Genomic DNA, 10916 nt, shown 5'->3' on the forward strand with positions numbered 1-10916 from the left:
CGTCTCAGCCCCTCTTTGCTTTTTCCTGGACTGAACCTGAGACCCATCAGTTCCAGCAGCTTACCTGGGCTGTACTGCCACAAAGTTTCCGGGATAGCCCTCATTACTTCAGCCAAGCTCTTTCTCATTTACTTTCTTTCCACTCCTCTGCTTCCTACCTTATTCCAAACATTAATGACCTTCTACTCTGTAATCCCTCCTTTGAGTCTTCGCAAAGCTTGGGTTGGGATTTGAGAGATCAGCCGGACACAGTTGGCAGGGAGAGCATGAGTGTTTTCATGAAGAATTATGCCAAGGTAGGTAATGGATGGGGAAGAAATTTGAGCTTTGGAGGGGGATACCTGATATCCTTTGGAAAATAAATGTTGAAGGAGCAGGACGGTATCTTGCTGCGAAGATACTCCCCTCATATTTGGACTCCCCACAACACAAGCTGCTACTCTTGTGGCTGCTCCATTATGCATCTCTCGGCAAAGACCCACTGGAATTCCCTTGGGTAACCTTTCACCTTCTCAATGCTCCTTCACTCTTCATCTCCAAAGCCCAACTACACATATCACTGAAACAATTGGGGCCTTCCAGCTCTGTATTACAGATAAGCCCTCTATCAATACTGGCAAACTTAAAAACATTAGCAGTTACTATTTCTTAGGAGAACATTTACCCTGTATTTCACTCCATCCTTGGCTACCTTCCCCTTCCTCTTCAGACTCTCCTCCCAGGGCCTCCTCTTGTTTACTTATACCCAGCCCCATAAATAACAGTGAAATATTGCTCATAGACACTTGACACTTTCTCAAACACCATGAAAATCGAACCTCCCCCTCTATACAATTACCCCATCAGTCCCCATTACCACCTCTGATGGCTGCCGCCCTAGCTGGATCCCTAGGAGTCTGGGTACAAGACACCTCTTTTAGTACTCATCTTTTCACTTTGTATTTCCAATTTTGCATTGCACAAGACCTCTTCTCCTGTGGCTCCTCCACTTACATGTGTCTACCTGCTAATTGGACAGGTACAGGTACACTCATTTTTCTTATTCCCAAAATTCAATTTGCAAATGGGACTGAACAACTTCCTGTCCTGCTCATGACACCAACCAGACAAAAGAGTTATTCCTCTAATCCCTCTACTTGTAGGGTTAGGACTTTCTGCTTCCACTATTGCCCTTGGAGCTGGAATGGCAGGTGTTTCAACTTCTGTCACGACCTTCCATAGCCTTTCAAATGACATTTCTACTAGCATTACAGATATATCTCAAACTTATCAGTCCTTCAGGCCAAGTCGACTCTCAGCCACCCCTGGCCCGCCCCCCTGGCTTCTGGGAGCCCCATCGCCGGGGGTGCAGGCACCCCCCGCGATCGGGCTCAGTTGTCCTCCAAAATCGCTGAGGCCTCGACTTACTGCTGAAAAAGGAGGACTCCGTATATTTTTAAATGAAGAGTATTGTTTTCACCTAAATCAGTCTGGCCTGGTATATGACAACATAAAAAAACTCAAGGATAGAGTACAAAAATTTGCCAACCAGGCAAATAATTACTCTGGACCCACCTGGACACTTTCTGAGTGTCTTGGCTGCTCCCTATTCTTAGTCCCCTGGTTCCTGTTTTTCTCCTTGTCTTATTCAGGCCTTGTGTCTTCCATTTCATTTCTCAATTCATTCAAAACCACATTCAGACCATCACCAATCATTTTATACAACAAATGCTACTTTTAACAACCCCACAGTACCATCCTCTGCACCAATATCTCCCCACAGCCTAAATGTCTATTCCTTGTAACTCATAAAATTTTCCTTAAGGTGCCCATGCAGCCCCTAATCCCGCTTGAAGCAACCCTGAGAAACATCACCCATTATCTCTCCATACCACCCCCCAAAATTTTTGCCACCCTAACACTTCACCACTGTTTTATTTTTCTTATTAATATAAGAAGAGAGGAATGTCAGGCCTCTGAGCCCAAGACTGCATGTATATGTCCAGATGGCCTGAGGCAACCAAAAAGTACAAAAGTGAAACAGCCAGCTCCCGTCTTAACTGACTGACCAACCTTATGACATTCCATGATGACTTGTTTCTGCCTTGCCCCAACTGATCCATCGATCGACCTCGAGACATTCTTCTTCTAGACAATGAGTCTTATGATCTCCCACCATGCACCTTGTGACCCCCTTCTCTGCTGATAATAGGTAACCACCTTTAACTGTAACTTTCCACTGCTTACCCCAGTCCCATAAAACTGCCCCACCCCTATATCTCCCTTTGTTGACTCCTTTTTCGGACTCAGTCTGCCTGCACCCAGGTGAAATAAAGTCTTTTTGCTCACACAAAACCTGTTTGGTGGTCACTTCACACGGACAAGTGTGACACTGCAGTCTGCTTAAGGGTGGAGGGTGGGAGGAAGGAGAGGCGCAAAAGAAAAAACAAAAAAACTGTTTGGGGCTGGGCATGGTAGCTCATGCCTGTAATCCCAGCACTTTGGGAGGCCCAGGTGTGTGGATCACCTGAGGTCAGGAGTTCAAGACCAGCCTGGCCAACGTGGCGAAACCCTGTCTCTACTAAAAATACAAAAATTAGCCAGGCATGGTGGCAGGCACCTGTAATCCCAGCTACTTAGGAGGCCGAAGCAGGAGAATCCCTTGAACTTGGGAGGTGGAAGTTGCAATGAGCTGAGATCATGCCAGTATACTCTGGTCCGAGCAAGAAGAGCAAAACTCAGTCTCAAAAAAATAAATAAAAAAATAACTATTGGGTACTAGGCTTAATGCCAAAGTGATGAAATACTCTGTACAACAAAACCCCAATGACACGAGTTTAACTGTGTAACAAACCTTCACATGTAGCGCTAAACCTAAAGTTAAAAAATGAATATAATTTTTAAAAAATTTACTACTGATTTTTTTCTGAAGTCTCATAACAATGCAGAAAAACACATATACGAGACTTGCTCTGACACGTGGCACAGAATTGACAGTAGCGGCTCCCCAGTGAGGTTGGAAAGAGGGTGGAGGATGTGACAGGGAAAGGAGATGCTTTATGGCCAATGGCCTCAGATGCAGCTTTGCTTAGAGTTTTCCACAAAACAAATATATTCATTGGCCAGGTGTGGTGGCTCATGCCTGTAATCCCAGCACTTTGGGAGGCCTAAGGCAGGCGGATCACCTGAGGTTGGGAATTCGAGACCAGCCTGGCCAACATGGAGAAACCTCATCTCTTCTAAAAATACAAAATTAGCCAGGCATGGTGACACCTGCCTGTAGTACCAGCTACTCAGGAGGCTAAGGAAGGAGAATCACTTCAATCCAAAAGGTGGAGGTTGCGGTGAGCAAAGATCACGTCATTGCACTCCAGACTGGGCAACAAGAGTGAAACTCTCTCAAAATAAATAAATAACAAATATATACATCATGTGATGTTTAAGTGTAAAAGTATATATTTACTAATAATTGGTGGGGCTGGGCACCGTGGCTCATGCCTGTAATCCTAGCACTATAGGACGCTGAGGCAGAAGGATCACCTGAGGTCAGGAATTCGAGACCAACCTGGCCAACATGATGAAACCCCGTGTCTACTAAAAGTACAAAAAGATTAGACAGGCGTGGTGGCACATGCCTGTAATCTCAGGTACTCGGGAGGCTGAGGCAGGAGAATCACTTGAACTCGGAAGGTGGAGGTCGCAGTAAGCTGAGATCATGCCACTGCACCCCAGCCTGGGTGACAGAGCAAGACTCCATCTCAAAACAACAACAACAATAATAACAGGTGGAATGAGAATATGGCTCAATCCTCTAGGATACAAAAGTACTTCTCCCATTGTTGAGAAAAATTGTAACTTTTTTTCCTTGTAAATAGTAGAATTTTATACAAAGTTTTGCACCTTCAAAGTTATCACTTCAATAAGACACTCAATTAAAAAAAAATCTTAAAAACTATTTTAACAATGTACAAATATATTCACAATATAATCTGCTGATTAAGACTTCAACAAAGTGTATAATATCTATAACAGAATTTACAAATGCCTACAATAGTTTCTGGATTGGTTTACAGTTACACAGAATGCTTTAGGAAATACCATTAATACAAATGCATAATTTACAATATCCCCATTATAGCAAGAAAAAAAAAATAGATTCAGAAAATAAAATGTCTTTTAGGCATTTATTATGCCAAGTATGTAAACGATTATTCTCATTATGATATGAGAATAATGCTCTTTTAGTGGTAAAAGATCTATTAGCTCAAGGTCCACTGAGGAGCTTTCAATCTAGCTATCCTTTCTGTAAAATAAATAGAACAGCAGCAATCTCTGGGTATTCCTTAAACAAACGATGATGATTCCACTTATATTACCTGGGCCTTCAGTAAACGACTTCTTCCAAATAAAAATAAGATTTTAGAAAGTAGTTAATACCACTGGCCCTAATCGTTTTCACTTGTTTGCATATGTTTAAGAAATTTCCCCCATGAAGTACATATTAAAAACTAACAATAGCCGGGCGCGGTGGCTCAAGCCTGTAATCCCAGCACTTTGGGAGGCCGAGACGGGCGGATCACGAGGTCAGGAGTTCGAGACCATCCTGGCTAACACGGTGAAACCCCGTCTCTACTAAAAAATACAAAAAACTAGCCGGGCGAGGTGGCGGGCGCCTGTAGTCCCGGCTACTCGGGAGGCTGAGGCAGGAGAATGGCGTAAAAACCCGGGAGGCAGAGCTTGCAGTGAGCTGAGATCCGGCCACTGCACTCCAGCCTGGGCGACACAGCGAGACTCCATCTCAAAAAAAAAAAAAAAAAAAAAAAAAAAACTAACAATAATTTCTAACTCATACATAAGCCAAAGTGCTCACTCTTACCATGGAAGCAAAATTTGCTCCTGAAAATAGTCTACAGAAATAATATGTAAACACATAGAACTTTGAGACAGACTAAGAACATCTTCCTATGTTTTATGGATCAAAATGCAAAGGTCTCCATTACCTATGTAAATGACCACTTTCATTAACTTGGGATATACTGATATTACACAGCTGTGTGCATACCTATGGAACACGTGCACACCTACACCACAGAATAAATCCTGACAATGTTTCTAGTGCCAGCATATACTTTCTAGCCCCAAATGCTGGAAAGCAAATAAAAACTTAATATGAAAACTACTTTTCCAGGCCGGGCGCGGTGGCTCAAGCCTGTAATCCCAGCACTTTGGGAGGCCGAGATGGGCGGATCACGAGGTCAGGAGATCGAGACCATCCTGGCTAACACGGTGAAACCCCGTCTCTACTAAAAAATACAAAAAACTAGCTGGGCGAGGTGGCGGGTGCCTGTAGTCCCAGCTACTCGGGAGGCTGAGGCAGGAGAATGGTCTAAACCCGGGAGGCGGAGCTTGCAGTGAGCTGAGATCCGGCCACTGCACCCCAGCCTGGGCGACAGAGCAAGACTCTGTCTCAAAAAAAAAAAAAAAAAGAAAACTACTTTTCCTTTTTATAAATAAAGTTTTTAAGTGGAAAAACAAAGCCAACACTCCTCATTGCAACATGGACTAAGCTCTAAAAGGTTCAGAGTCAAGAATCTCTTCAGTTGTTCCCCAATGTAACAAAGCACGTAAGTTTTCTCTATTCAGGAAGTCTGATCATCTCCAGTGTTTTGTCGTAAGAACTGCTTTCCAAAATGTGAAGTAGCCATGCTGGTTAAATTCTTTCTGCTGCCCACCTTACACCCGATGTAACCATACAGGTTGGCACCTTGTAGCACCACACCCATGATAACCACCGCCAACCACTCTACTCTGAAGGAGAAGAGTGCACTAAAGGCAAATATCACCCACAGCACTGGACAGGCAATAAGTCCCAACCAAAAGATTCTCGATTCAGCCTCTGACACAGTTTTAGTCTCTTGAGAGGACTTCTTTCTAGATTCAAATACCCAGTGGCTCTTTCCATCTTCAGCAATGTGATTCCACCAACGTAGGCCAACCATGAGTCTACCTGCGACATTCTTCACTGCCCAAAAGTCACACGACAAGATAATTGTCACCATACAGGTAATAAAGCTGCTGCTGAGCAACTCACAGAGCAGACAGACGACCATTGCACTGACTCAAAAGAACAAGTGGAAAAATGCTGCTACTGGATGTCTGATTTTGGATTTTCTTGGTCTATTAGTCGTTTCCTCTTCTGCATCAAACAGTGAAACATCTTCAGTGTCATCATTACTATCCTGCTGCAACATGGCGGCCCCAACTGTAACTATTTTTACCGAAAACACCTGTTTCACAAGCCTCTCCACAGTGACACCACAGTCTCCAAGAGCTTAGTGTGCTAACAATGGTTTAAAGAATCTCTAGCGGGCCAGGTGCGGTGGCTCACGCCTGTAATCCCAGCTCCTTGGGAGGCCAAGGCGGGAGGATCACAAGGTCAGGAGATCGAGACCATCCTGGCTAATAGAGTGAAACCCTGTCTCTACTAAATACAGAAAAAAAAAAAAAAATTAGCCGGGCATGGTGGCAAGTGCCTGTAGTCCCAGCTACTTGGGAGGCTGAGGCAGGAGAATGGCATGAACCCGGGAGGCAGAAGTTGCAGTGAGCCAAGATCGCACCACTGCACTCCAGCCTGGGCAAGAGATTCTGCCTCAAAAAAAAAAAAAAAAAATCTCTAGTTATTTAGGTTGATTTCATTTTTTTTTTTTTTTTTTTTTTTTTTTGAGATGGAGTCTCGCTGTGTCTCCCAGGCTGGAGTGCAGTGGCGTGATCTCGGCTCACTGCAAGCTCCGCCTCCCGGGTTCACGCCATTCTCCCGCCTCAGCCTCCCGAGTAGCTGAGACTACAGGCGCCCGCCACCACGCCCGGCTAGTTTTTTGTATTTTAGTAGAGACGGGGTTTCACCATGTTAGCCAGGATAGTCTCGATCTCCTGACCTCGTGATCCACCCGCCTCGGCCTCCCAAAGTGCTGGGATTACAGTCTTGAGCCACCGCGCCCGGCCTGATTTCATATTCTTAAAATAATGATGGAATAAAACACCTTGTATCATTCATGTCTGTGTATGAACTTTCCATTCTAATTAGTAAGATTTTTCGAGTCAGAAACACAGTAACTCACTCAATTACCTAAAAATATAGTATAAAATCAGGGAGAAAAGATTTCCCCTTGTTGGTCTCCTTTTCTAGAATTTACCACATACTTTGTGCCCATTAATAGATGACTTCCATTGGCAGCTGCTCTACTCCTGATCCACAGAGAGCTGACAGTACATCCAGTTGTGGTCCCTGAACAATCCCTGCTGCCCAACAGCCCTGACACCACGGGACCCTCACCCCATATCCATCCATGTCTGGTGTGAGCCCTTCCCAGGACCATGCCCAGTGCCGCCTCTTCCCAACTTCATGTCACTGGGTCACAAGAGATGGAATCTAAGCGAGATGAGAGGGACTGAGGGAAGGCATGGGTGAGGGTGAGCAAACCTGTCAGGCAGGACGCTTCAGACTCAGAGAAGATTCCCAACTCCAAGGCCCAGCGTTTCTGAAAGGAAGGAGACAGAACAATCCACCGAGAATATCATCTCACCTGAGGAAGAGCCATCCCTGACTCCTCTGCTTTCCTCTTCCTCTTCCGGGTTTCTTCCTCATGGACCAAGAGTCTTTAGAAGTCAATCCTGAATGTTAAAAATACGTTGTTTATTGCTCAGAATCAACACACCCCGTCCCTGTAACACAACCACACATATAAAGGAGACCCCACACTGAGGAAATATGGTCCCCTGTGCTGCCCACTGCCCCAGAGACAATAAACTCCTACAGGAAAACTCCCGCACCCTCCTGGAGAAGTCCACACACGCTGCAGCAGTGGGGAGCTGGGCTGGAATGAGCACCTCTTCAGGGCACAGACGCAGCCCTGACCAAACGCCATGCAGAGGCTTGGTGCAGTGGCTCGTGCCTGTCATTCCAGCACTCTGGGATGCCGAGGCGGGTGGATCGTTTAATCTCAGGGGTTTGAGATCAGCCTGGGCAACATGGTGAAACCCCATCTTTACCAAAAATACAAAAAAAAACGTAGTCAGGCATGATGGTGCATGTCTGTGTGTCTATGGTCCCAGCTACTTTGGAAGCTGAGGTGGGAGAATTGCTTAAGCTCAGGAGTTCGAGACCAGCATGCCAACATGTTGAAACACTCTGTCTACTAAAAATACAAAAAGTGGGCCGGCCGCAGTGGCTCATGCCTGTAATACTGGCACTCTGAAAGGTCAAGGCGGGCGGATTGCTTGACGTCAGGAGTTCGAGAGCAGCCTGGCCAACATGGTGAAACCCCGTCTCAACTAAAAATACAAAAAGCAGCTGGGCTTGGTGGGCGTCTGTAATCCCAGCTACTTGGGAGGCTGAGGCAAGAGAATCCCGAGAATCTGGGAATCTGAGATTGTGGTGAGCCAAAATCACGCCACTGCACTTCAGCCTTTCCCAGGCTGGTAAATTCCATCTAAAACAAACAAACAAGCAAAAAATCAAAAAACTATGTAGACCAGGTTCGGTGGCTCTTTCCTATAATCTCAGTACTCTGGGCAGCCAAGGCAGGAGGATACTTTGGGCCCAGGACTTTGAGACCAGCCTGGGAACACAGTGAAACCTCGTTTCTACCAAAAAACAAACAAACAAAAAAAACAATGATGGACTTTTTGGTGGCTCATGACTGTGGTCCCAGCTACTCAAGAAGCTGAGGTAGGATTACTTGAGCCCAGGAGGACCAGGCTGCAGTTAGAGATCATGCCACTGCACTCCAGCCTAGGCAATTGGCCAGACCCTGTCTCTTAATATTAATTAATTAAGTTAAAAATTATGTGACAACAGAAAGGAATTTTTTTCTCACTTCACTGCCCCACTCCCTACCCCACTCTGGGAAAAGGGAACAGAGTGACTCAGAAGTGAATAAGTCGCTCCACTCTGGCTGAATAGGGATTCCAAGTGGAAGCTAACCTCTGAGGCCAAGATTTGTAGAATGCACATATCTTATAGATAGGATTCTTAAAACTCTCAATCTCATCTGTATAATTTAAGCAAGTTTTTTTTTTGTTTGTTTTTGTTTTTTTTTTTTTTTTGAGACGGAGTCTCGCTGTGTCTCCCAGGCTGAAGTGCAGTGGCGTGATCTCGGCTCACTGCAAGCTCCGCCTCCCGGGTTCACGCCATTCTCCCGCCTCAGCCTCCCAAGTAGCTGAGACTACAGGCGCCCGCCACCACGCCCGGCTAGTTTTTTGTATTTTTAGTAGAGACGGGGTTTCACCATGTTAGCCAGCATAGTCTCGATCTCCTGACCTCGTGATCCACCCGCCTCGGCCTCCCAAAGTGCTGGGATTACAGGCTTGAGCCACCGCGCCCGGCGCAAGTTTTAAGTTACGAGATTATATACAAAGAAGTCAACATGTCACAACTAATCGTATCCAATGAGCTCACCCACTCATCTAAACCCAAAGTCCCCCACCCCTTTTTTTCTTTTGAGACAGATCTTGCTCTATTGACCAGCCTGGAGTGCAGTGACATGCTCTCGCCTCACTGCAGCCTGGAAATCCTGGGCTCAAGTGATTCTTCTGTCTCTGCCTTCAGAGTACCTAGGACTACAGGCGCATACCATCATGCCGTTAATTTTTTTTTTTTTTTTGGCGGAGATGGGGGTGTCTCACTATGTGGACCAAGCTGGACTTGAACTCCTGGACTCAAGCAATTTTCTTGCCTCAGTCTCCTAAAGTGCTGGTATTACAGGCATTAGCCACTGCGACCAGCCCCTCTTTCTTCATTACTATGCTTCCCTTTCTAATTCTGTACCTATCTCTCTCCCCTTCTCTCTCTAGCTCTTGTTTTCTTTAATTTCCCTGGGATTCTGCTCATTTTGTACCCCTCTCCTCTTCTGCTGTTTATCCCCTTCTTCCCTCCATTCCTTCTCTTCCACCTCTTCTACTCCATCCTCGCAACTTACCTAACTTCTTGCTGCTCCTTCTCCCCAATCGTTCGATCATCCTCAATCTTGATATATTTCCGTCTCTTCTCCCATCTCTGTACCTCCTCTGCTCTCCCTGTTAAATTCTCTCTTCGCTGTTATATCTCCCTGTCCCCACTCTCTGGAACCCCAGTCCTCAGGTGTCCTCCCTGCTGTGGTTCTCCTTCTGTTCTCCTTGCCACCAGCACCACTCTGCTCTGTCTGCCCTGGCTCCAAATCCCTCCTCCTCTCCCTCACTCTGATGAGCCTCCCTCTTTGCTGCCCCTCTCCCTACCTTGCTGTCCTTCATCTCTCTGTACATCTAGCTTTGCTCTACATTTCTCCAGTTGCTTTTCTCCTCCTGCTTTCTTATCGTTTTCTTTTCACTTTTGCTGTCTCTGGGCAAATCCCTCACCCATCCTCTACTTTGCCATCTGTTATGGTCTTTCTCATTCTTCTTTTGTCTGTCTCAGGTTTTCTACTGCTCTGTCTCCTGAAGCCCTTGACCCACACAATCACAGGAGGGTTTGGAGTAGGAAGCCTGCATCCCGGGGGAGCGCATTTTCCAGTGGCTGGAGCTGGGCAGACATGAACACCCCATATCACAGGACAGGCCCCGGGAACCTCCCCAACGCGGTCTCAGGGGAAGCGGTGACTGCAGAGGGAGACCTGGGGAACTGCAGGGCCCGGCACGAGGAGGGAGGTGGGGGCGTCTTAAGACAAGGGTGGGGGTCTGCAGGATTCCAGGACCAGGCAGAGGACGCGGCCTCCGTGGGACTGAGGTCCCTGCGCTACGCTCCAGCGGCCTACCAAGGCGAGGGTGGGAGGCGCCTAGGGAGGGAATTCAGCTCCCCGGTGAGGACTTTAAAAAGCGCGGGGCGGGAGGAGTCAGAAAATGGTTTTGAGCAGGAAAACTACGCGACAGGAAGTGTAACATTGCCCTATAGCAGAAAGACCGGG

The 10916-nt window shown here is 46.4% G+C and overlaps 1 protein-coding gene and 1 pseudogene across 5 annotated transcripts in view; both read right to left on the reverse strand.

Moving 5' to 3' along the window:
- Positions 1-10916, reverse strand: part of LOC105497034 (zinc finger protein 83) — a 75315-nt gene that overhangs the window by 15209 nt on the left and 49190 nt on the right. For 4 of the 5 annotated variants that reach the window (XM_071086094.1, XM_071086093.1, XM_071086100.1 and 1 more), the window contains one exon: positions 7563-7650. In XM_071086094.1, the coding sequence (XP_070942195.1) occupies positions 7563-7577 (15 nt within the window). In that variant the 5' untranslated portion in view covers positions 7578-7650. Of the gene's footprint in view, positions 1-7562; positions 7651-9956; positions 10589-10916 lie in introns of those variants that run through there. The other variant, XM_071086095.1, reaches the window with a different exon arrangement.
- Positions 5297-6468, reverse strand: LOC105497035 (Golgi apparatus membrane protein TVP23 homolog B pseudogene; annotated as a pseudogene).

The sequence above is a fragment of the Macaca nemestrina genome, chromosome 20 (genome assembly GCF_043159975.1).
Source record: "Macaca nemestrina isolate mMacNem1 chromosome 20, mMacNem.hap1, whole genome shotgun sequence".
Classification (NCBI taxonomy): domain Eukaryota; kingdom Metazoa; phylum Chordata; class Mammalia; order Primates; family Cercopithecidae; genus Macaca; species Macaca nemestrina.